The sequence below is a fragment of the Tenrec ecaudatus genome, chromosome 1 (genome assembly GCF_050624435.1).
Source record: "Tenrec ecaudatus isolate mTenEca1 chromosome 1, mTenEca1.hap1, whole genome shotgun sequence".
NCBI lineage: Eukaryota > Metazoa > Chordata > Mammalia > Afrosoricida > Tenrecidae > Tenrec > Tenrec ecaudatus.
The window spans coordinates 313,906,565-313,933,370 of record NC_134530.1 but is presented as its reverse complement, the minus strand read 5'-3'; the positions used below and the strand labels follow the sequence as shown (position 1 = coordinate 313,933,370).

General features: G+C 44.1%; 1 protein-coding gene across 1 annotated transcript in view; it reads right to left on the bottom strand.

Annotated features, from left to right (window-relative positions):
- The window catches only part of GPLD1 (glycosylphosphatidylinositol specific phospholipase D1), a 63,377-nt gene that overhangs the window by 23,649 nt on the left and 12,922 nt on the right, over positions 1-26,806 (bottom strand). Inside the window, exons 4-14 of the mRNA XM_075543531.1 lie at positions 22,602-22,680; positions 16,827-16,924; positions 15,624-15,734; positions 15,147-15,195; positions 14,208-14,262; positions 11,788-11,895; positions 11,548-11,575; positions 11,321-11,460; positions 6,538-6,603; positions 2,922-3,042; positions 855-994 (exon numbers count right to left, since the gene is read on the bottom strand). Coding sequence (XP_075399646.1) covers positions 855-994; positions 2,922-3,042; positions 6,538-6,603; positions 11,321-11,460; positions 11,548-11,575; positions 11,788-11,895; positions 14,208-14,262; positions 15,147-15,195; positions 15,624-15,734; positions 16,827-16,924; positions 22,602-22,680 — 995 coding nt within the window. The remainder of the gene's footprint in view (positions 1-854; positions 995-2,921; positions 3,043-6,537; positions 6,604-11,320; positions 11,461-11,547; positions 11,576-11,787; positions 11,896-14,207; positions 14,263-15,146; positions 15,196-15,623; positions 15,735-16,826; positions 16,925-22,601; positions 22,681-26,806) is intronic.

Here is a 26,806-nt window from a genome sequence, read left to right as displayed (position 1 = left end):
TTCTTCTGGACCTTTCTGGAAGGGGTCCAAGAAGAACCATTATTCGCTAATGAATGGTCGTGAAGGACAACATTCACTTCCCCTCCCCCCTGTGCTAGAGCTGAATGCATTAGTAGCCCAGAAACACAGGGCCCCCGGGAAACTCTTCCAAGGGAACGCAGCGTGGTTTGGATTTCAGCCCTGGGATCTAAAAAGAATCTTCCACCAAAACCTCCAGAAAGCAGACACTTTTATATACTTGAGTTCTGTTTGGGTTGAGTCTTAAAATCAGAGGAATCCCTAATATGCTCTTTATAAAATTATCATGATGTATTAAGCTTTGACCATATGAAGTTAGAGACTTCTAAGCACTATTAGAATTACATATTTAATAATGGGAATCTACTTACTTCCCCCGAAGTCATTAACCCCCAGAGCAAACGCCCTGCCACTGAATCAGTCCTGATACATAGCAACCCTGTCTAGGGTTTCTGAGGCTGCGGGTCTTCACAGAAGCACACAGCGGTGGCTTTGAAGCACTGACCTTGCAATTAGCAAGCGATAAGCAGTGACCTTATCCTACACCACCACCGACTTCTCTAACTAGACACCTTCAGACTTATTTGAAACTTTACAAAGAAATAGTCCATAAAAGACAACTTTGAAAAAAAAAAAGACAACTTTGATGTTGTCGTTGTTTAGTACAGTGAAAGCTCCTTAGGGACAGACGCATTCTTGGCAATATTAAGGAGCTGGTTAAAACGGTTCGCTAGCATGCCCATTAGATTCGCGCTGCCATGGATGGTACAGGGGCTGGAAAACACAATGCTGCGGAAGGACAGGATGAAGCATCAAAGAGATGAACGGTCACCTACCAGCCCAGCCTGGCGTAGGGAGATGACAGGAAGTAAGAGGCGGAGGGGCTGGAGATGTGCTTCAGGGAATGGTGGGCGCCGCCTGTCAGCATGGTCCGCACATTCCTTTCCAAAGTCTGATACATGAAGGTAAAGGAACTCTGACATAAAAGAATGCATACGGGAGAGAAACCACATCAGAAACGCCACCAAGCTGCTGCTTCCTAACAGACGCATGAGGCTGGGTCAAGGACAAAACGGTGTTTGCAGGTGCTAAAAATGAAAATATTGACTCCTACAAACACATAGACCCCGCCCCATTCCACTACCACTCTCCCCCCAAAAAACAATGCTGTCAAGTTAATACTGACTCATAGCGACCTATATAGTGTTTCTGAGGCTTAAAATCTCCTCCCGTGGGCCCCCCATCCGGACCCCAAAGATTAAAGGGTCTCTGGAGGAAGTTGGCAGTTTGTAATGCAAGTGAGACCTTCTCCGGATACAATTGTTCATCAGGACGTGCTACAGAGTTTTTTCAGGTCTGCTACTACATACCAAAAGGGGCGTGCCTTTCCGCCCTAAGTCTCAATCTAAAGGCACTCCCAGTTCAAGCTTCACCAGCCAGCAAACTTCGAACACTGAATTAAGTGCCCAGAGGTATCCCACTCCCTACACCAGTCTCCTGCACAGAGCACTCAGCTTTACTTGCTCTGTGGGCTGGGAAGCCCACCACGGTGTTCATGCTCTGGCTCCTGGGTCTGCTGCTGCGCCTCTGACATCACAGCTGCCTTCTGGAGCCAGGCGGTTCACTACGCAGAGATCTAAGCTCCACTCGTGGTGCTTGCTGCTACTGAGAATCTCTCTCCTGCTTCTCACTCCAGGGAATCTCATCAGCATCTTTCCCACCTTCTTACCAGACTCATGTCGGGAAAGGCCATTGGGTGGGAATGAGAGACTTTGGCTAGAATTCTTGAGCCATAGTAAATAATTCACTGCCCCTGCGTGTTGCATCGAGCTCTGAGGGCCTTTTCCCAACTCTTGCATTCTTCGGTCAGCAAAGTTAGCAAACCAATTTAAGTGTTTCAATGCACTATTGTTTCTCGCTCTGTATAGCCGCTCCATACTCGGGGATACTTTTCAAAACCAAGCGTCCTCCACATGTAGCAGAGTACTCAATAAGAGTGTGATGGGTGGAAACGCCTTTAAAACGTTATGAGAGCAAAGAGCAGCATCTTTCCCCCAAAAGTCACTTAAAACCAGTACCAAGCCCGTGGCCCAAGTCCATTCTGACTCCTGGTGACCCGAGTGTCAGAATGGAAATGTGCTCCAAACGTGTTCACTGCTGGGACCTCTCAGATTGACTCCCTAGGCCTTTCGTCCACGTGGTTTGAGCTGCCAAGCTTTGTAATGTTGTTGATTATGAACGGGGTGGAGGCTTAGAGAGCACGTCATCAGTCTTCCATCCAACAATTCAAACGCACTTTGTCGCACCCCAGTCATGACCATCCCCCTTGACGTCTTAGTGCTCGTGCACTTCCGCCCTGCACTTTCTTTCTATCCCTCCTTCTTCGCCAGCCCTTGTGAACTTTGTCCTAGGTAAAGGTGCCCTTTGTATGCCAACCCAGCAGACAACGGAAGCACTGGGTCTCTCACAGGGTCCTTATAAGCGGTTTCTCTGTGATCTAAGCTGGCCAGAGAATCAAACTCTGGTCTCCCGTGTGGGTGAGGCTCTCCCACGGAACTGTGAGGCGCCATCTGCTGTAAAGAGTATTATACAGGAAAGATGGTCTCAAGGATGAATTCCTTGTCAGCAGTGTCCCTTAGCACAGGGCTTTGTATAGTGAACATAAAAATATTGCTGACATATATATCCCAGTCTAAGACCAAAGCAAGATGGGCCTGGAGGCCACTGAGGTCCAGATGTATATCTCAGGAAATCTCTGCGCAAACCAAATTTTGAGACCAAGGGGATTCACCGGCATTTGGCACATACCCAGATGACTTTCAAATGATTATTAAATTGATTAGACCCAATGACTACCAAACTAGGTATCCCAAGAAGTAACATTAAGAGTAGAAAATTCTTACCGGGGTCCAGGTATCCACAGTAAAGAAGACTCCTCTTTCTGTATGAGTTATGTTTCGTTCAGTATCTTTCATTGGGGATACGGTCAAATTTCTATATAACCCATGCTTCTGTACTTTTGAGCTGTTGAAGAAGAAGAGAGAAAAAGATGGTTAAGACTGAGATGACAGTCAACACCCCAGGTAAATAAGTTGAAGAATAAAAACAAATGACACCCAAGAGCAGAGGCCTTGATATTTTCATTTCTGAATGTTGGAAGAAAAACCATAACACAAAGTAAAACATTATTAAAAACCTTCATAGAAAAAAACTTCTTAGGAGATTCCAGTCTTTTAATAAACATGTTTCTAAGGTTGACTTTATAAATCTATTTCCTATAGCCTCAGAGCTATATAATTCATGACATTTGAACTCCTCCCAGATTACTCAAAAGTAAGAGATCTTTCAAGTTAGAGATTCACAGAAAATGTCCAAATTAATCTGTTAATGGTTGGAAAACTAATAGGCAGGCTCACTGATTTATCTTTGGAGGTATGCCGGAGTGAATTATGCAATAGGCATGCATTCTCCATTCATATTTTTTTACCCAGCATATAAACCAGACAGCGAGAAGACGCCAGGCAGACTCCATGAACGAGTGAAGTGAAAGGTAGGACACACAGAGACCTGATGAGGACCTGTATAAGGCACCATGGATGTAGAAAGGGAAAGTCAACCTCAATGTGTTAAATTTTTTCTTTAACGAGAGCTTAAACTGAACTCCTTCTGCATACTTTCATTTCTCCCAGACTTCTAAGCTCTGTCCCACCTTAGGACCTTTCATTGCAATAGCCATTTTTAATAGCGAATCCTTGTTGCTATTCATTTGCAGTCAAAGCTGTTCCTAACACATGCACAGTGGAAGGCAAGGCTCTCGGTGCCTGTGTCAGCCTCAAGCCTCATGACTGGTTGCAGACAGGACCGTTGTGATGCATAGGATTTCCAGTGGCTGACCTTGCAGACGTCACGCATTAGGCTGTTCTTCCTAACCTGTCTAAATCTGGACGCTCTTCTAAAACGCGTTCAGCATCACAAACGCATGCAGACTGCCAAAGGCCAGCTGGTGGCTGTGCTTGAGGTAGATCAGCTGAGAAAGCAACCACATAGGATGCAAGAGTTCTATCACTGAATTACCACTGCTGCTATCGCTCCTGTTGTCGGTGCCATCCAGCTGGTTCTGACGTACAAGGGGATACCTGCCTCTTCCCCCCACAAAAAAATAGGATCATTTTTAAAGCTATATCTATATATAATCATAAATGTATTTATATATTTTTACATAAGAACCTTATCATCTTCAAAGTACTCTCCATTACACTTAATGTATTTATCACATGTGTGACTGCATTCTTGGAAATGCTTTTCAAACTCATCTGTTTGGATGGCAGACAGCACCGACCTCATTGTTTCTTCACCTCGTCTACATCATCAAATTGCTGTGCTTTCATGTCCCTCTTCATTTACGGAAATAAAAACAAGTTGCATGGAGCAAGGTCACGTGAGTAAGGTGCATGGGGCAAGAGAGGCATGCTGGTTTTTGCCAAAAACTGGCACACTGAGGTGGCTGAACAAATTGGTACATCATCGTGTACAGTCCCCCATCTACCACAAATCAGGCCTTTTTTGGTCACACACTGAGATAGTTAGTTAATTGTGCAAACCTGGCTGATAAACACATGTGAGGTTAACTGAAGAGCTGAAGATAAATGGCTCAGTGAGCCTCGCCTTTCCAGTTCTCAGGTCTCTTGCTTTCTGATGGTCAGACCAGGGTGCAGCTGCCTTAGCCAATTCCCTGCTTCAGCTTTCAAGACTCACTTCCTGCAAGACATCTCTGAGGAGAAGCTGCATGGACCTACCCCGATGCAGCCCTGGGTGCTGGAGCAGCTGTGTGGAGGCCCCGGCCAGTGCTGAGATGCTTACACGTTCACTGATTCAGCTTTCCTCCTGCAGTCAGTGTCATTGAATGTATTTTGTAAGATGGAGGAGGACTTTGTGGATTGGTGTCAGATATATGGGCTAATGTTGGACTTGTGGGCTTGGATGCTTTCTTGATGTGCACTTACCCTTTATATAAAACTCTCTCTTATACATATGAATTTCGGTGGATTTGTTTCTCTAATGTACCCAGACTAACACACACACTGTTACACAATCTTTTCACAGTCTGACCAGGTGTAATGGGCTTGAATTCACTATAAGTCAACATTTCCATCTGTTCGAGAAGTTGACAGATATCCAGAATGAACTTTGTCATCAATCGACATTTCACCTTTTTTGAAATAAGAAAACCACTTGTACACTTGCGTTTTTCCCATAGCTCTGTCCCTGTAAGCTATGTTCAACATCACAACAGTTTCTGCAGCATTTTTCCCGAGCAGGAAACAGAATTTCACAGCCACACGCTATTCTCTTAAATCAGCCATCACAAAAAATGAGGTTGGAGTGAAACTGCTTTTATGAAGAAAATTCACTGTGACCAGAGAAAACATTCCCAGGTGATACCACTAGGGGCACTAACTCAGAGTGAGTTGTTCAATGCTCACATCGCTGGGAGAAATGCGTACTACAAAAGCTCAACACCACCAAGTACAATTTCAGTTTTTTGGGTTACCCCCTCATAGGTACAACAGAAGAACCACCTCTTGGCCCCACACCATTCCCACCGTTGTTATGTTTCCATCCATTGTTGCGGACACTATGTCAATCCATCCCTAAGGGGCTTCCTCTTTTTGGCTAACCCTCTAATTTACCAAACATGATGTCCTTCTCTGGGGACTGGTCCATCCTGATGACGTGTCTAAAGGATGTGAGACAAAGTCTCGCCATTCTGGTTTCTAAGGAGCATTCCGGCTGTATTTCTTCCACTCACCCTAAATATAGTCATTTCTCCAAGGAGCACTTTTCAAGAACTTTGCTTAGGACGATGGAAAATGGCTATCTCCCCCAGAACACGCTGCCCTCTTCCTTCATAACACAACACTCATGATCACTTATTCAGTGCCAGTCCACCATGTATAGGCCCTGCATTCTATGGGAAGAGGAACTATTTCTGTCTTCTTCATGAGCCTAAATCCCTAAGGAGAGTACGGATGATGACCTAATGATTAATAAATGCCATCTTACAGATAATAGATGTTTATAATACTAATCAGAGTCTTATATCGTTGGTACCTCACCCCAGAAGTGATACTAACTTGTATCACACAAACACGCCCTCTGATCCTATCCCTCAGGAATCATCAGAGAAGCTGCCTGTTCATTTTGCCTCATTGCTAAACACTTTTTCAGGGTGATATTTGGGTAAGGTTCCTAAGTGACAACAACAACAATATTAGGAATAACAATAGGAGCTACCCTTTTGTGTGTGAGCAGCACACTCGGAGGAGAATTGTTTTAGGTCCATTCCCATAAGCGGCCCACTCCATAGCCGGCAGCGTGCATTTGCACTTCTTCCATTCGACAAATGGAGGACGCTGCAGCTCAGAAAAATGAAACGTCTTACTCTGACACCACGCAATCCCTGCTCCCAACCACCATTGGCATCACCTCCGGGGGAGATGCTCTTCTCTGTCCACTTACCCGTGGGTGTTGTTTTGCTGCCCACCGCACGCTATGAACAAAGGGTTTTCAGGTAGACTGCAGTCACTGGGGAAAGAGGCAAATGAATCAGGACTTTTTCCATATGCTTTTCAAGTACGGCTTTTACTGAGAATCAGAGGTACTTTCAAGCTGAGCTTACTGGACCTTATCCACACCATCCATGGTGCGTATGCTGACTGACGGTGGTGAATGGAAACATAAGCAGCCCCCACCAGCCTTCACCGAACTCACAACATTCCCATTCCCCGCCCACCCCACCCGCTGTGCTAGTCCATGCTAACAGGAGATATCTTTTTTATTTTTTACATTTTATTAGGGGCTCATACAACTCTTATCACAATCCATACATATACATATATCAATTGTATAAAGCACATCCGTACATTCTTTGCTCTAATCATTTTCAAAGCATTTGCTCTCCACTTAAGCCCTTTGCATCAGGTCCTCTTTTTTTTCCCCCTCCTTCCCCGCTCCCCCCTCCCTCATGAGCCCTTGATAATTTATAGATTGTTATTTTGTCATAGCTTGCCCTGTCCGGAGTCTCCCTTCCCCTCCCCATTCTGTGCCATCCGTCTCCCAGGGAGGAGGTCACATGTGGATCCTTGTAATCAGTTCCCCCTTTCCAACCCACTCACCCTCCACTCTCCCAGCATCGCCCCTCCCACCCCTGCTCCTGAAGGTATCGTCCACCCTGGATTCCCTGTGCCTCCAGCTCCCATATGCACCAGTGTGCAACCTCTGCCCTGGTAGTTGGGGGAAGGAAGCATCCAAGCTGTGTTCTTCATCAGTGCTACCTCGCACCCTGACTGACCCGTCTCCTCTCCTAAACCCCTCTATGAGGGGATCAACAGGAGACATCTTCAGAAGGAATGATAGGAAGGAAACTAGCCCCCAACAGTGACGGTGCCCACCACACTAGGTTGTGATGCCAAGCACTAGTCCCGCTGTCACTATTGAGGTGTTTCCATGTGATTAGCAGTTATAATCAATAGAGAGGACATTCTCCATGATGATGTGGGTAGGCCTCAGGGAAAAGTCTTGAGAGCAAAACCCGAGGTTTCTCCATGGGGAGGGAATTCTCCTTCAAGATTATACCCTCAGTACTTGTCAGCATCTCCGGCCTGCCACCTAGCTTGCCAATTTTGTCTGTCTCCCCCTTCCATCTCTCTCTCTCAAGGTCAGCATCTATTCCTCTCTCATTGCTGTATCTCTACCTGGGGATTTCCACGTCTCTGAGCAACCCTGCTTGTCCACTGTGCCACCTTCTACCCGATTATGCCCACGGATCCTCCTAAATGTTGCAATTTTCAAAAATCGTTTTATTAGGGGCTCATACAACTCTTATCACAATCCCTACATGCATCAATTGTGTAAACACATTTGCGAAATGTTGCAATTCTACAAAGTTTTTATCGATTTAAATAATTTAAAGTATGTAAATTAAGCATTTCATTTTAAAAGTGAAAACACCTGTGAGTGAATGTAAGGGGTGAATTCTTTCAACCAGGGACACTCGTGGATACTCCGTTTAAGGAGGGGACGATTTTTACAGGAGCCCTTGAGGGAAGCTCAGAGTGCTACGAAAAACTGGCACCTTGGAGAGGACTAGTCGCTGAGAAAGGAATGCCGAAAAGAAAGAGAAGAAGAAAAGTACCTGACAAACTTTCCTCTCAAAGTCTTTCCCAGGGCCAGCCTTGAATGGAGGAGATGTTCATTCCTTTCCTAAATTACCTGTTCTCCATCACCAGGACCTCTATATCTTTTCATACAATTCCCCCCACACCCCACACTTTTTGAAGTCCCCTTGTTTCCTTACAACACTGGGAGTATATTTATCAAGAATTTTTGAGTTAAGCAGAGTGCAGGGCAGGTATTTAACCACTATTATTTTCTTTATCTTTTTTAGAAAAATGTATTATGAGTTTCAAGTAGCATAAATAAAATATTTGGAAGATAACCTATTAGTAAGGAAATACCTTCAATATGAAAACATTTATATTTTTCCTTCTGTCATGAGTGTCTTTGCATTACTTTTCTTTGGAGCCTTCTCTGAATATCCCACTGATTTTTATAAACTCTAATGAATCTGTCTTTGTGTGTGCAGATATGCAATCAATTAACAAACAAAAAAAAGAAATGCAATCAATTCATGATTTTTTTTGGCCTAGTTCAATTAGGGCAAGAGTTGAAAAAGAGGAAATATATTTCTTCCAATGATTTCTTCCTACTTGAGAGAACACCATAGGTCCTCCTACACACATTCTTTCTCAGCTGTGTGGAGAACCAAAATAAGGGCCGGTTTAAGGACTGGGACATCTGAATGCAGGTCATTCAGTCTAACATGGTCATGTGTTGCTAGTCCCTCCAATAAAAACTTAATTTATAATCATTATGATGCTGGCAGCCAACATTTACTAAGTGTTTACTACACATGAAAACTTTTTATGAGTTATCTCATTCACTCCCACAGCCTCCCTAGGACACAGATATAATTATTGGGACGTCAAGTTGATTCTGACTCATAGTCACCCTGTAGGACAGAGCAGAAGGGCCCTACAGGATTTGCTAGACTGTAATTCTTTTTTTAATCATTTTATTAGGGGCTCATACAACTCTTATCACAATCCATACATGCATCAATTGTGTAAAGCACATCTGTACATTCATTGCCCTCATCATTCTCAAAACATTTGCTTTCCACTTAAGCCCTTGGCATCAGGTCCTCATTTTTCCCCTCCCTCCCCACTCCCTCCTCCCTCATGAGCCCTTGATAATTTATAAACTGTTATTTTGTGATATCTTGCCCTGTCCGACGTCTCCTTTCAGCCACTTTTCTGTTGTCCGTCCCCCAGGGAGAGATCCACATATAGATCCTTGTAATTGGTTCCATCTTTCCAACCCACCCTCCCTCCAACCTCCCAGTATCACCACTCTCACCACTGGTCCTGAAGAGATCATCCACCCTGGATTACCTGTGTTTCCAGTTGCTATCTGTACAAGTGTACATCCTCTGGTCTAGCCAGATTTGCAAGGTAGAATTGGAATCATGATAGTGGGGTAGGGAGGAAGCATTTAGGAACTAGAGGAAAGTTGTATTTTTCATCAGTGCTACATTGCACCTTGACAGGCTCATCTCCTCCCCTATAGACTGTAATTCTTTACAGAAGCAGACTGCCACATCTTTCTCCGAAGGAGCAGATGATTGGTTTGAACCAGTAACCTTTCAGTTAGCAAGCAAGAACTTAACCACTGTGGCATCAGGGCTATCCCCTTTTTACTGATAAAAAAAACTAAGCTTAAGGAGGTTTGGCAACTTGTTCCAGATAACATAGTCATGATGGCGAGACTTGCGTTTCAAACCCATTTTCTCAATAATTGTGCTAGCACCTACCTAAAAACCAACAAGCCACTGAAGGGAGACTAGGAGGCTTTATTTTCACAGAAACCCTGATAGCAGAGTGGGTTATGTGTGAGGCTGACAACTGCAGAGTCAGCAGTTTGAAACCAACAGCTTCTCCAAGGGAGAAAGAGGAGGACTTCTACTTCTGTAAAGAGTTACAGTCTCAGGAAAAAATAATAATTTATAAATTATCAAGGGTTTGGTAAGGAGGGGTAAAATCAGGAGCTGATACCAAGGGCTCAAGTAGAAAGCAAATGTTTTCAGAAGGATGATGGCGACAAATGGACAAATGTGCTTAACATGATGGAGGGATGGTGATAAGAGTTGTACGAACCCCCAATAAAATGATTTTTTTAAAAGAAAGAACCCTTTACCATAAACTACTCTGAGACCAAAAACAAAAGGGGGGTAGGTAGTTATGGTCTCAGAAACCCACGCAAGTGGTTCTACTCTGTCTGGTGAGGTCATAGCAGCACAGGATGCAACCCAAACCTAGGCACTGCTGAGTCATGAAAAGAGCAGATTAACCACAGAGCCAAGAACAAGGAAAGGCACCGCGTGAATATCACCAAAGGACAGAACATCGCTGGGGTGACGCAGAGAGAGCCTCTCTCTAGAGCCAGTGCCCTGCATTCAGGCTGCCAGCCTCCTGAACTGTGAGAACATACAATTTTATTCTTTAAAGCCACCCATGGGTAGTAGTTCTGATACAACTCCCACCAGAAAAGCAAAACAAAAACCTCACGGCTATTGAGTTGATTTAGACCAGTGGTCCTTAACCTTCCTAATACCGTGACCCTTTAATACAGTTCTCCGTGTTGTGGTAACCACCGAACCATAAAATTATTTTTGTTGCTATTTCATCACTCTGATTTTGCTACTGTTATGAACTGGGTGACCCCTGTGAAAGGGTTGTTCAACCCCCAAAGGGGTCGAGACCCACAGGTTGAGAACCGCTGATTTAGACTCATAGCAAACCTATAGGAGAGAGGAGAACTGAACTGCCTCCTGTGGGTTTCCGAGACTGTCCATGTTTATGTGCGTAGAGAGCCAAATCTGTATCCCGAGGAGTGGCTGGCAGCGCCCCAGGTATCCACTACACCACTGGGGCTGCTTCTCCTACATACCATGAGAAAATGAAGACCTGCCACCCCGAATTTTCGGGGTGTGGAAAGCGAGCAGGCTAGATGGCACCTGGATGTTACTTTCTTTACGTCCTGGCTTAGGTGAGGCTCATACCTTCGGCGTTGCTTCCCACCCCCAACCTGCACATTCCATCAGTTGCAAAGTTCAGGAGTCATGTAGAAGATAGGATTGGCAAGGCAGGAAGCGGTTGGCATGAGAAACAGAGAAACACTTCACCTGGTTCCATTTTCCAACATGAAGCTTATGAGATGGTAAGTTTTAGTGGACCAAAATGCCATATCATCTAGTCCTCCGAGGAAATAGTCCTGGAATTGTTCTACCAAAAACGGGGACTTTCTGGAAAAGATGGGATAGAGCTACGGCAAAGAGAAAGCGAAATAAACTCAGGGCTCGTCCTGGCATCTGTACAGACCGTTCAACCAAGACCAAAATATTTGGTTTACCTTAGAAACCGCTAACATCTCACCATACCTGCAACACAAACAACAATTTTGACTGTCAGTGACCGTTTCTACTGAGACATGAAATAAATATGAAAGAGAAAGCTCCATCAATATAAATCGCTAATATGCAACTGCCTTTGAATAAGCGAAATTCTTACTACCATCCATATACTTTCAGGAGCCTGGTACGTGGAAAACTGCCAATGAAGCCATGAAGTCAGCCACCGGAGTGACACTTACATTTCCAAGAACTGAAGATGTGTACACTCAACAATGACATTGTTGGTGATGACGTCTCGGCCATAGAGCTTCTTATAAATCCCCAAGAGATCTTTGGAGGGCACATACCTGAGAGAAGAGTTAGAATAAAACAGGAGCCGTGCGCACCATGGAGCTGAAGATAGCAACAATAACAACAAGAGCAGAACAACAGCTGCAACCAAGAATCATTTCAAGTTCATGACGTGCTGGACATTTTGCAAGGGTCTTTTTTAAACCTTCTTTCTCAATTTTTTATCCTTTTATTGTACATTGCGTGAAGGGTACCAGAGCGGATATTCAAAAACTCATGTGCCCTTTGTTTCCTATTATTCATTCACTGCCATTCCCTCACTGTACCGTCCCTGTTCCTGAACACTCTGTATTTGGTATTTGGGTGAAAGCTATGATTTCGAACTTAAATTGTTTATTATTCTAAAAGTGGGGGTGGAGTCAGGGGTTCAGAGGAGTTCCCTTCCAGACCTGAAGGCTGACTGAGGGCCACGCCGGGTGTTTACATGCACTGATTATTGATGACTAGCACCCCTGGCCGGTTTGTGGTGACGAGCGAGGCCGCAGTGCACAAAATCTGTCTGTAGTTCTCCGGTAAAGAGCTACAGCCTCAGGTAACTTGCAACGGGGTCCCCTGGACCCCGTCCTATAGGGTCACTGTATGTCAGCAGTGATTCGATGGCAGTGAGTTTGTTTTGATTTATATAGCAAGAAACTGGAGCTCAGAAAACTTATATGCTTTTTCCAGTGGCACAGAGCAAGCAACTATACTTCAGTCAAATATTTAGGAAGGTACATTCAAAGATAAGAAATTAACTATAAATACAGACCAAGCTGAATCATTGCCACCAAGTTGATTCTGACTGTGGAAATGCCCCGGAGACTTGTCAAGGCTGTGATCTCCACAGAAGTCGACTGTTACATTTTTCTCCCACAGAGCAGCTAATGGGTTTGAACTCCAGACCTTTGGGTTAGCAGCTGAGTACTTAACCACTGTGCCACGAGAGCTGCTTATAAAGGCCCAAACCCATTCATGTCTAGTTGATTCTGACCCATAGTGAGTGCATGGGGCAGAGATGAACTGTTCCATGGGGTTTCCAAAATAAAACTTTGAGAAACAGACTGCCACATGCCTCTCCCGCAGACACGGGTGGGTTCAAGCCAAGTCCTTTTGATTGACAGCCATGCCCTTCACCTACTATCCCACCAGGCCTCCTTTCTCAAAGTATTCAAGTCAGAAAACACAACCAAGGAAATCTGATTTTAGTATGTTTACAAAAAAGGTACTATCCAGATGTCTAGTTGGGTTTTTTTTGGTTTGTTTTATGAGCAGCAGAATGATCCTCCCAGTAAAAATCACTGAAAAGGGCAAAATAAAAATATTTTGCTTGAATGAATCACTAAGCTAGCAAGAAGGTGAACTTTTTCCAAAGGCTGAAAACAAGTGGAAAATGGAAATCTTGGGAGGTAAGTGGAGAAGCCAACTTGTGAGCTCCTCTGTGAAACCCTGGAGACCCAAGCTGAAGTTCTGATGTGGCAGGTCATTCTCTGTAGTCATCTTGTCACTGCAGCTTCTGGGACCCACCCCATGCTGTCAGAGTAGAGCTGCTTGCCACAGAGCTCGCAGTGGCTGATTTTTTTTTCAGAAATAGATTGACAAGTGCGTCTCTGGGTGGACTTGAATCTCCAACTTTTCAGTTAGCAGTCAAGTACATTAACTGTTTCCAGTAGGCAACACAGATGATAGGACACAAAAGGCAACACCTTTCATATGAGTGAGAAATAAAACCATCATGCAGACAAGAAACAAGCTTGTCTTGACTTTGGCAATGAATAGCAAGAGAAAGTAATCTCCCCGTCTCATCCTCGTAGGTCAAGTTCTCTGTGTAGTCAAACTTAGAGGGTCAAATACAACAGAAGGTGACCGGGCAGCCCAGGGTTGATAGCATCCTCCCTAGCATATGGTAACCCGAACCCAAGCTCCAATGAATCCAAGCTCACTCGCTGCCATTTAGTCATTTCTGACTCATAGCAACCCTCTAGGGCTGAGTAGAATTGCCCCCACAGGTTCCTGAAGCTGCAAATCCTTCTAGGAGCAGAGAGCCTCACATTTCTCCAGAGGCTGTCGATTTCAAGGGCTAAGCCTGCAGCAGGCAACCCAACACGTAACCCTCTATACCACCAGAAGTCCTTACTAACCCATGCACCACAGAACATACCTATTGAATTTTTCCATGAACACCTTGAAGCCTCCTCCTATCTCTTGAAACGGATCTAAAACTAGTTTTGATAAACTATAAATAAATTGAACACGCCACCAGATCAGGGAGGTTTTTAAGACATTCGTCTCTTGGAAATTATTAGGCTGATCAAATAAATATTGCTCTTACCAGCGTCGTGTGAGGTAATTGAAATTGAACTCAAACTGGCTCAGCACATCGCCTCCTAGGGTGTGTCACAAAGAGTCACATTTGGTGCGTTAGTGGGAACAGAGGACAAGCTTCCTTCACTGCAAATTCTCACCGCCTAGATTAGTAGTGCCTCCCCCCAGCGATATGCGTCTACTTGTTGTTTAAGCAACCGTCATGTCTTTCTTTAAGAGAAAAATGACCTTCTCAAATTTTACCAAGTGAAATGTATGCACGAAGGAACAAATCACTCATATATCCAATGATTTTTTAAAACTTAAGGAAACTCAAAAAAAAAAAAAAAGACCAACCTACATTCACTGCCATGGAGCCGATTCGGACTCATAACTGCCCTTTAGGGCAGGGTAGAACTGCCCGTGTGAGTAGCAGAGACTATGACTCTTTATGAAAGTAGACAGTCTCATCTTTTCCTCTCTCCGGAGGCAGGTGGCTTTGAACTGCTGACCTTGAGGTTAGGAGCCCAACATATGCATAACCACTATGCCACCAGGGCTCCTTAAAGAAAGGTAGAGCAGGATAATTTGTTTAAATAAATGCCACTCACCAATTTACTTAAAGATAACTTACTAGAGAAAATGAGACAATAGCCAATAAATTGTAATCAACTATAAAGGTGAAATATTTCTAAAATGATGACACAAGTCAATGATAAAATAATGTTATGGTCATTTTGACACACAAAAGTGAGACATATACACAACTTAAAAAATGACATCTCTGTGCTTAGTGATGCATAATCGAACTCTAAACATCAAGATTAAAACAGAAGACAGGCCAGTCCACGAAGGCAAATGACAAGCTATCATAAAAACACCCCTATTGAAAATGCAGAAACGACGTCATTAGCGGCGCACTACAAATACCGCAGGAGGAAATGCGATAAATGGAAATGAACCATACCAAAATCGCCAGTGGAGTGAGCTTCGGGAAAGGAGTTGTGAAAATCTATCTGAGACAGAAAAAGAACCATCTGTTACGTATCACAAAATGTAGATATGTAGGTCTCACTCTTACCCCCCAAATTAAACAGCTGGGGAAACTACAAAGGAACTCAAGGGATTGCTGAGAAGATGCATGGTGAAGGGACTACATTTTCATGCAAGTGTTGGTCTGTTTGTTTGGTTTGGGTTTAGCTGTATTGATTTTCTAGGGACCCTGGTGGTGTAGTGGTTACACGCTGGGCTGTGAACCACATGGTTAGTAGTTCAAAACCACCGGCAGCTCCGAGGGAGGAAGACTGGGCTTTCTACTCCCATGAACAGTTATAGTCTCCGCTGAATAGGTTTATCGTCTCCTCTTCTTTAAGGGTCAGATTGTTATCCTGAGCATAGCAGCATGGTGCCCATGAAGGCATTCGCCATTAAGAGAGGTACTCACAGCACTCATTGCCTTAAGGAAGCCTTGTTCTATGCCCAGGCTGTGCCAGCTGATATCTGCCACCATGTGCGAGGCAATTCCAAACAAGAAAGCCACCAATTTTTCTGTGTCCTGCCAAAGAAGCAAAGTGAAGTTGCGTTGGGTTCTTTTATAACAACAAACCTATAAAAATTGTAATACATATCAATTCATTTCTTTTACTGCAAATTAACAACAACAACATCAGAGACAGGCACATTGTAGTTTCTAGCTACCAAAAGCTAGGCGGGGCTATTCGAAATGTCTTGGCATGCCTTAGAAGGGTTTTCGGCTAAATAATGTCTGGAGCCAAAGGATCGTGTGGCAAATCCCCCAAAGATTTAAAGACAATCTTTATCTATCTATCCATTTACAAATCCCTGGTGGCATAGTAGTTACACATTGGGCTGCTAACTGCAAGGTCAGCAGGTCTAAACCACCAGTCACTCCATGGGAGAAAGATGGGGCTTTCAACTCCCATAGAGTTACAGTCTCGGAGGCTCACAGGAGCAGTTCAGCCCTGCCCTATAGGGTCACCATAAATTGACCTTGACTCAATGGCTTGGTATTCATATGTTGGATTAGCAAGTGTTGTTTTATTTCTTCATCCCAATAAAAATGGAATTTATATTATATATGGATGAATATAAATATATATAATGATAATAATATATTTACTTTAATTATGATAATACAAAGAATAATCACTTGCCAATTCAACATTTTCAATAAAATCAACTACATCAACATGTTGGGCCATCAACATCTGTTGCCTAATTTTCCATCTCCATGAACAAAACTCACTGCTGGCCAAGCAATGATTCCTCCCTTCCTCTTTTCATTTGCCCCTGGCGACCACTCTAACCTCTATATCTTTGCCTATTTTAAACAATTCAATTAGCAAAACTGTACAGTATTTGTCCTTTATAATTCACTCAAACTATGTTTGGCCCTGGAAATACATTGGTCAATGAGCCCAGACAGATCCTGGAGACCAAACAAACAAACAAACTCACTGCCATGGGCCCTGTAGGACAGGGTAGAGTTGGCCCTGTGGGACTCTGAGACTGTGACTCTTTGCTGGAGTACCAAGAGAGGCTTTGGAGAGGGGACCGATGGGATAAGTAAAAGTCCAAGAACAGTACTTGTCATAGGAACATTTTAGGATAAGAGAGTCGCGCCTACCTTCTCCCAGGGAAGGGGATAGTTCTCTCGGATGTAGTGAACACTTGCATTAAGGAATGGAGTCCAGTGGGTGCTTTCAGCCACCTCATGATATTTTCCTGACAAAACACAAGCAGAACTCAAGATCCTGTCTTTCGAAATTAGTATCTCACCACACAACCATAAAGAGAAAGAAGTCTTGATGCATACTACTACATGGATAAACCTTGAAGACATGCTGCAATAGTTATATTTTATTGTGCCAACCTGACCGATAAACACATGTGGGGTTAATTGATGGGTGGAGAGATAAATGGCTTAGTGAGCCTCGCCTTTCCAGTTCTCTGGTCTCTTGCTCTCTGATGCTCAGACCAAGGTGCAGCTGCCTTAGCCAGTTCCCTGCTTCAGCTAGCAAGGCTCAATTCCTGCAAGACATCCCCACGGAGAAGCTACATGGACCTACCCCGATGCAGCCCTGAGTGCTGGAGCAGCCCTGTGGAGACCCCTGCCAGTGCTGAGATGCTTACATGTTCACTGATTTGGCTTTCCTCCTGCAGTTGGCATCATTGCATGTGTTTTGTGAGATGGAGGAAACTTTGTGGATTGGTGTCAGACATATGGGCTAATGTTGGACTTGTGGGCTTGGGCAGCACTGGTTTGGATGTTTTCTTGATGTGCACTTACTCTCTTATACATATGAGTTTCTGTGGATTTGTTTCTTTAATGTACGCAGACTAACACACATGCTGAGTAAAATAAGGCAATCACAAAAAGAACCACTATTGTATGACCCCACAAACATGAAGTATCTAGACTAGGCAGATGCGTGGAAAACAAAGTTTAGTAGCAGTGGCCACAGCAGGGAGGGAAGGAGAAGAACTCAATGCTTAAAGGACACTGAGCTGCTGCTTAGGGTGATGGAAAACTGGAAACTGACCATGGTGGTGGCTGAACAACAGAATGAAGGAAATTTGCATCACTGAAGTGTGCATGTAAAGAACGCTTAAATGCCGAATGCTTGGCTTCACGTATGTCAAACACGTGTAGAAAAAGTCACCTGATAATGGAATTTTTTTAAATGTTGGAAATGCTCAACCAAATACCCACCAAGCCTTCCTCCACCACCCACTCCTAACCCCCTCCTCCTCCTGCCCTCCAAGTCCTTTAAATTCATCGGTTGGAGGACATAGGAAGACTCTAGAACAGAACACCACTGTCGAGGCAATTCTAACTCACAGCAATCCTGTGGGATAGAGCAGAACTGCCCCACAGGGACTCCAAAACTGTCATCTCTTCAGCGCATCCACCCTCATCTTTTCCCTTGGACTCAACAGGTGGGTTGGGCTCAATGCTTAACCCACTACACCACCAAGGGTACTTCTATGACAGAAGAGCAGTTGGAAATTTTGGAAGAGGCACAGTTCAGCCTAACTGGTGACTGGGGCCCCACAGTAAGAGGGAAGGATCTACAAGTGGCTCACAGTATCTCATCCTGGCTCAAAAGAGGCTAAAGGTTTTCCATTTCTGGGCCTGAGCACTAAGGAAGGAGTCCCAAGATGTTGTAAATAGGTAATGTGTTTGGTTACTAACCAGAAAGCAGGTGATTCAAGTCCACTCAGAGTTATAAGAAAGCTCTGGGAATCTAGTTCTGAGAAGATCCGCCGCTGAAAAATTTGGAGTACAGTTCTACCCTGGCATGTATGACATCAGAGAGAAATGGGAACTAGATGGAAAGATAAGGAGATATGTGGCGGTGTGTGTGTGTCTTTTTGTGTTGTTTTTGCTCTCTTAAAAAACTGTTCTTTTGTCCATCACAAACAGTCTCCCTAAAAGCATAAGAAATAGAGGTACCGTCCCCAAAGGCTTTCATGAATTGAAACTCATACTCATCATTTGCACACGGCAAGGTCCAGCGAGTATTCCCCTCAGTATCATCTAAGTGGGTCAGCAAGTGCCCCCAGGGACCTCTATGGCCCACAGGAGAGGAGGGAAATGCGGGACCTGGCCTCTGTTCTAAATAAACCTCCAAATGCTGAACTGCACAGGGGGGGCCAGAGGTCAGTGGGGGTGATGGAAAGTAAAAGTGCACGGCTCACGTCACACAGGGATTCAATGTCTGCACGTGGCTGGGAAAGCAAAACTTGCCTCGCCAATTTCAAAGGTGGGTTCCTCTGAAGACTATTCTTCAAAGAGATTAGCTCCACCCAGGGAATTTTATTTGCTCCAAGAGTTTTCCTAAAGATAAAATCTCTAGTGATTTCTATTTTTTAAAATAAAGGAAGAATTCAGAAATAAGTACAGCCGTAGCTCTTTAGCCCAACTTCTACTCAACTGAAATCGTGAGGTTGGTCAAAGAAGGAGTTGATAGGAAGTAAAAGACACTTCCTACAACATACAGGAAGTGGCCAGCAAGGAAGCCGGCCTGCACTGTAACTGACCCAGAGTCAGCCAGGGCTGTTCCTCATCCTGCTTGTTCCAATGACTCTTGTTATTGTAATTATAGAATTTAATTCAATATTAGGTAAACTGATGAAACATGAGCACTAAGACAAAGGCTTCTTTCTTTGGTAATTAGGAATCTAAGAAAACTAAGTGTTTTGGAATGATGTAATAAAAGTGAATCACCAAAAAAGATAACAAACAACAATAGCCCAAAAATTCAAACCACGCCCTCTGTTGCATTAGATTTGTATGACAGCGGTAAATGATATTTCAAAATTTATACATATCTGAAAACAAAACTCGCTGCCAACAAGTTGATTCTGGCTCATTGTGACCCCATAGGACAGGGCAGAACTGCCCCTTTGGGTTTCTAAGTCTTTGAATCTTTATGGGAAGAGGCGGCCTCATCTTTCTCCCTCAGAGCAACTGATGGGTTTGAACCAATGCCTTTGTGGTTAACAGCTCAGTGTGTCACTCACTATGCCACCAGGCCTCCAATCAATATCTAAGAGGAGTCTAAATTGAAATTCCTTTAAAAAAATTCCTTGTCACCATCCTATGTTTGATAATTCTTCTCTTTGATTGACCTTTTGATTTCCCACTCATATACCGGTTCCTCTCACATCAGAAAAAAGGATAGCTACTGCCTTTTAAAAAAAATTCAAATACCCTTAGGACCAATAATGAGAGTAGTGATACCAGGAAAGTAAGGGAAAGGTGAGGGAGAGAGGGGGAACCGAGCACAATGATCTACATATAATCCCCTCCCAGGGGGAAGGACAACAGAAAAGTGTGTGGAGACATCAAACAGTGTAAGACATGAAATAATAATAATTTATAAATTATCAAGGGTGAGTAAGGGAGGATGAGGGAGGGAAGGGGAAAATGAGGAGCTGACACCAAGGGCTCAAGTAGAAAGAAAATGTTTTGAGAATGATGATGGCAACAAATGTACAAATGTGCTTGACACAATGGATGCATGGATGGATCGTGATAAGAGTTGTACGAGCCCCCATTAAGATAATGTAAAAAGTTGAACTATGCTAACAAAATAGTTTTCATTTGTTTTCTGCTCCATACAGTGTATAATATACGCTGTCAACCTTTAAAAATTGTATTCAATAACCAATGTTTCTCAAATTCATTTGAAAAAAAAAAACCTTTCGATGTCTGTCTTTTTTGTGCAAGATACGAAGTGTGAAGAGACAGCGAAGCCTCCTGACGACGGTAGGGAAATGTTAACCAGAATGAGCAAATTGGAAAGAGGGAGCACTGCAGCAATCAGACGGAATACGGGAAGGTTGGAACGTGCTCTAGGGAAGACATGGGTCAGAGAAAGGAGAACCCAAGTCTTTCCTTTGAAAGCAGTGGAGGAACGGTGGAAAGACTGCACTTGTCCAACGCAAGGCTGTTGAGGGACGTGTGGACATCTGGCTTTCACAGGTTTCCCTGGAATAGGCGTACGAAGAGTACTGAATAGACTAGAGAGGAGACCGGGGATGGACTTAGACATTTGAGAAGGTCAAGAGCTTAGTCATCTGTGAAACTGTCATAGCTATAAAGAGGGGCCCTACACACGCCATTGTCCTCAAATGACATCATTGTATAGAAAAGGACCCTGACCTCCAGACTCCAATGATTTACAGGCTGAGCCAGTGCCCTGGCTGTCTGCTGCTGTTCCTCCCAGAGCCTTTCTCTGCCCTGCTCCACCCTGCCCCTGACCTACTTCAACTTAAACTAACTTCCTTGCTCTCTGGCCAATATGGAGATCTGGAATGAGATCTGTGGGAGAGAAGAGACAGAGGCCAGCATCTCTATACCCGCCCACCCCCCAGGTCCCCTTCGGTCTGGGTTCCTGTCACACACCCCACCTCCAGCACACCTGTTGATGTGCAGTCCCCGTAGGCACACCCTCTCCCAACCCCTGCCAGGTGCAGAGGTGGCTCCAGTCCTGCACTGTCCTTTGTGACTTCCTGTCCACACGTCTCTAAGTGGCCCCTGTGTGAAATGTTCTTCATAGGACTCAGCTGCCGGACTCCTGGTGATGCAGTGGGTTGTACACAGATGTCGGCAGTTTCAAAATCACCAGCCTCTCCTTGGAAGAAAGAGGAGGCTGTCTGCTCCCATGTAGATTTTCAGCCTGGGGAACCCTGCGGGGCAGCGCCTCTCTGTCCCGCGGGGTCTCCTCAATGAGTAGAGACCGACCCGGTGGCAGTGAGCTTTGATGTGGGTTTTAGACTGAGTTCTGCGGCAGTCCTCATGGCCCGACCCATACACTCCATTACTGGTAAGTCCCTGAGATTAGAATAACCTTGACAAGATGCTCTTCAAGAACGACAACAATAATCTACTGAAGAGGGTGGGCAGGCCTATTTTCAAAAAGCAACAGCTGCAGTGACCGCCAAGTCTCTTTTGACTCACGGTGACTCCAGGAGTGGTCGAGCGGAGCGGTGTTCTCCGGGCTGGCAGGCAAACCCTTGAACCATTTGCACAAGACCACTGTACAGATGTGGAAACGGAGACGTGCAAGTGGTTTTCCAAGGCTGCAGGTTAACAAGCAGCAATAGAAAGAACACCAGCTAAGAACGTTCAATGTTCTCTCCAGTGCTATGTGAAGCACTGAGTTAGTTTATTGTGCCAACCTGGCTGATAAACATATGTGGGGTTAATTGAAGGGTAGAAGGATAAATGGCTAGGTGAGTTCTCTTGCTTTCTGATGGTCGGACCAGGGTGCTGCTGCTTTAGCCAGTTCCCTGCTTTAGCTGGCAGGGATCACTTCCTGCAATAGGTCCCTGAGAGGTCACATGGACCTACCCCGATGCAGCCCTGAGTGCTGGAGAAGCCGTGTGGAGACCCCTGCCAGTGCTGAAATGCTTACACACTCACTGATTTGGCTTTCTTCCTGCAGCCGGCATCATAGTGTGTATTTCGTGAGATGGAGGAGGACTTAGTGGATTGGTGTTGGATATATGGGTAAATGGGTTAATGTTGGACTTGTGGGCTTGGGCAGCACTGGGTTGGGATATTTTCTTGATGTGCACTTACCCTTTATATAAAACTGTCACTTATGCATGAGTTTCTGTGGATTTGTTTCCCCAAAGTATCCAGACTATTACAAGCACTAAAGCAAGTTAAGGATGCTTAGAATGGTTTTCATCCAAATATGGTGTGAAATTTAAGAAATGTATATGCTTAAACAAGTAAATTTTAGTAAAATGGAAAGAGTACTTCATGTGAAATAAGTCATTGCTCAATAATAGTGGGAAATAGAATATGCTATCAGATATGTTTGTAAAGTAATACTCACACCTATTAGTCGATTATAAATGAGATCACTTTGTCTTCAAACCTTACCTCCTTTGCAGATGCTGGGGTAAAAAGAATCAGGAAAAACGCTTCCCGCCTGATATGCATCTTGGTGCTCAGTTAGCAGCTGGGGAGCAGGGAGACAGAGAAATTAGAGGGCCGGAGCCAACAGTCTGGGAAGTGCAGGTGACGTTGACTTCCACCTATGAGATAGAGTGCAGGGAGGGGGAGGAATGCTGCTGAGCTTTGAGGATATGAATCCTGAGCTGCGGACAAAGAATCAACATCCTTCGGAAAGTTCATGGTAAAGAAGAAGAAGAAAAAGAAGGAGGAGGAGGAGGAGGAAGAGGAGGAGGAGGAGGAGAAGGAGAAGAAATTTATGGTAAAATGAAATGAAAAGGCAATGGAATGTATCCACAAACTGTTTGAAACCCCCTTAGAGTTTCCAAATGCCCAGGGCCCAGCTCTGCTCTTGGGCAATCAGCCAAATGGGCAAGTAAATGGCCCTTTGTTCTAAACGCAGGTTGAATTGCACTTTCACCCTGAAAACCAATTATTAACGTTACTGAATATTTACTTTCTCGGTTACTGCTTTAGGCACTGTATTAGGATTAAAATTGGTTGAACCTGCATGCCCTATGAGGTAGATTATGTTATTTACATGACAAAACAATCCTGAAATAAATATGAAAACTGAATGCATAGAATAATCAGAAAAACAGCTATCATAAAAAAAAGAGTAATGAGGGAAGAATGTAGCTTTCGGATTAATCTATATACTCAAGTATAAACCTAATTTTACTACCCAAAAATGGGGGGCTTTTTCAGCATAAAAAATGTGCTGAAAAATTGGCCTACACTCTAGTATATACGGTAAACATGTATTTTTTAAACTCTCAAAATCCTCTGCCATTGAGTCTATGCTGACTCACACCGACCCTACGGAGCAGGAGAGAACTGCCCCTGTGAGTTTCTGAGACTGTCACTCTTTACAGGAGTAGAAAGCTCCATATTTCACCCTCAGAGAGACTGGTGGTTTCAAACTGCTGACCTTGCAGTTTGCAGTCCAATGCGTAACCAGTGCACCAACTCACTGCCATGGCTTTGGTGCTGATTCATGGCAACCCCAGTGGGTTTTTGAGACTAACTGTTCTCCCTCAGAGCTACTGCTGTCTTTGAGCCACAGACCATTTGGATCACAGCCCAAAGTGTAACCACTACACCTCCAGGGCTCATATATATAGTAGATAAATTAAAATAGCATGATATTGGCACCACAAGATATAACTAAATTAGTGAAATGTAAGAGTACAAGAATAGGCTCAGGCATACATAAAACTTAATAAATGACTGTCAATGAAGTGAATTGGATCCCCATAAAATACATATCAATTTAGCTAGACCATGAATCTCAGCATTACATAATTAACATACATTTTGTGATCTGGTATGCTTTTCTTCATTCAGTGAATGAAATTACTTGCTATGGCTCCCTTAATCAGAATCTTTCTAAGTCCTTCAAAAGGACTGGTGGGAGCATGTAAATCAGGCACAGACGACTCTAACATGGGGATTGGACCACTCCATTCTGGTGGGTTTAAAGTCCTCTCAGAAGCAGGAAGAAGAGAATCTCATGACTGCCAAGAAAAAAGAGCGCATGCAGAGTGTATCTGAGCTCTGAGTGCAGAGGTTGAGGCAGTGCAAGAGGCACCAGGAGCAGTAGTGCTGAGACCAAGAGACAGACGGGCCAGCTTTCTGGCGTGCCGATTGAGAAGAGCTGAGTGTGTTTGGGTCAGAGGCTGCTTGCACAGTGGGATGCCCTTCGGGCATTTAAAAGTGCTAAGGGATCTTTGTAACATTTGACTGCACATGGCAGAGGCTGAGGGGCCACATGGTTGGAGCTAAGGTGCTGCAGACAAAAGAACTGTAGCCTTAATATTTCTAATCCTGATTTGTACCCTGTTGGTTGACCTACTAAACCTCCATAACCTCAAGCATTGTCTGAATTCTGTGGGACCATTACAATAGATTATCAAACCCAGCAGAGACTAGAATGCTGTGCAAGGAATCGTAGGTGTGAGAATAAGGTAAAAAAGGTTGGAGAGCAGGTCAAATGTGGTCCCCAAAGCAAGGCCTCATCTCCTCTTTGTAAATCTTCACCTCTATGACAGTGATTCTCAACCTTCCTAATGCCTCGACCCTATAATGCAGTTCCTTGTGTTGTGGTGACCCCAACCATAGAATTATTTTTGTTGCTACTTCATAACTACAGCTATGAATCGGGCGACCCCTGTGAAAGACAGATGACCTCTACCTCATAGGTTGAACTTGTCAAAGATTTTGTTCTTGCTTGGGTCCACATCAATATTCACAGAAGCAGCAGTCAAGAGATCAAAAGACATAATGCATTAAGGAAATCTCCTGCACAAGACCTCTTTTGAGTATTGAGAAACAAGAATGTTACTTTGTGGATAGTACTTTCAATCACCTCATATGCATGTGAGAGTAAGACGAGAGGATTCAATGCATGGGAATTGTGGTGCTTGAGGAAGTTAGTTTATTGTGCCAACCTGGCCGATAAACACATGTGGAGTTAATTGAAGGGCAGAGGGATAAATGGCTCAGTGAGCATCTCCTTTCTAGTTCTCCAGTCCCTTGCTTTCTGATGGTCGGACCAGGGTGCAGCTGCCTTAGCCAGTTCCCTGCTTTAGCTGGCCAATCTCACTTCCTGCAAAACATCCCTGAGGAGAAGCCACATAACCTACCCCAATGCAGCTGGAGCACCCATGTGGAGACCCCTGCCAGCGCTGAGATGCTTACACATTCACTGACTCAGCTTTCCTCCTGCAGTAGGCATCATTGCGTCTGTTTTGTGAGATGGAGGAGGACTTTGTGGATTGGTGTTGGACATATGGGTTAATGTTGGACTTGTGGGCTTGGACAGCACTAGGTTGGAATGTTTTCTTGATGCGCACTTCACCTTTATATAAAACTCTTTCTTATACATGAGTTTCTGTAGATTTGTTTCTCTAAAGTACCCAGACTAACACAGTGCTGGAGAAGAACAGAAAAAGTACTATTGACTTCTAAAAGGACAAATAGATCTGTCTTGGAAGAAGTTCAGCCAGAGTATTTGTCTAAAGTTTAAAAGTAAAACATTAAAGATAGAAATGCAACCAAAACATGGAAGGTAAAAGCAAGATAAGAAAAAAATAAAAATTTTTTAAAAAGCAAGATAAGACTACACCCAAGACATATGGCCAACTTGGTAAACAAGCTAAACACTCACGTGAAAAACATAGAAAGGCACAGAATGAGCATTAAGTGCTCCACTAGGACGACCTGCATCCATGCGGAAACAGCTCTTGCCTGCTGTTGGAAAGCTTTCATATTTCCTTGTTTGCAATGTGTGAAGGTTTCATAAATTAACTATTATTTGAAATGTATTCGATCGCTTAAACTTGGGCTGTGTGAAAGTTAATGCGTCAATAAAGCATCACTAAAAGGCACGGGCTGTTTCGCATCTGTGATTGTCTCTCAAGGCAAGAAGGCAAGACTGGGTCTTACATACTTTGGACATATTGACAGGAGAGGCCAGTCCCTGGAAGGCATTATGCTTGGCAAAGTGGACGGCCAATAAAAAACAAGGAAGGCCCTCAAGGAGCTAGATCGAACCAGTGACTGCAACAATGGGCTGAGGCACAGGAACAATGGTGAGGCTGGCACTGCACCAGGGAGTGTTTCCGTCTGTTGTGCATGGGGTCCCGATGGGTCAGAAGGAACTCCATGGCACCGAACACCAGGAACAACGCATAAGAATCATCCCTGGGTAAATGTCAAGTTGGATTTTCCATCCCGCTCATGAAGTGGAAGAGGTCAAATGTGGTCCCCAGGGCAAGACCTCATCTCTGCTTTGTCACTCTTAACCTCTATGACAGTGGTTCTCAACCTTCCGAATGCTGATATCCTTTAATACAGTTCTTCAGGTTGCGGTGACCCCCAACCATAAAATTATTTCATTGCTACTTCATAACTGTTATAAATCAGGCGACCCCTGTGAAAGGGTCCTTGGAGCCCCTAAGGGGTCCCTACCAACAGGTTGGTAACTGATGCTCTATGATGCTAATGAGGCAGAATTGTGGCAATTATGTTAATGAAGCAAGATACACTTGAGAGATAGGATTAGGCCTTATCTTGAGCCAATCTCTTGAGAGATAAGTGAGCTTAAATAAGGGAGCAGGGATCTGTTTCTT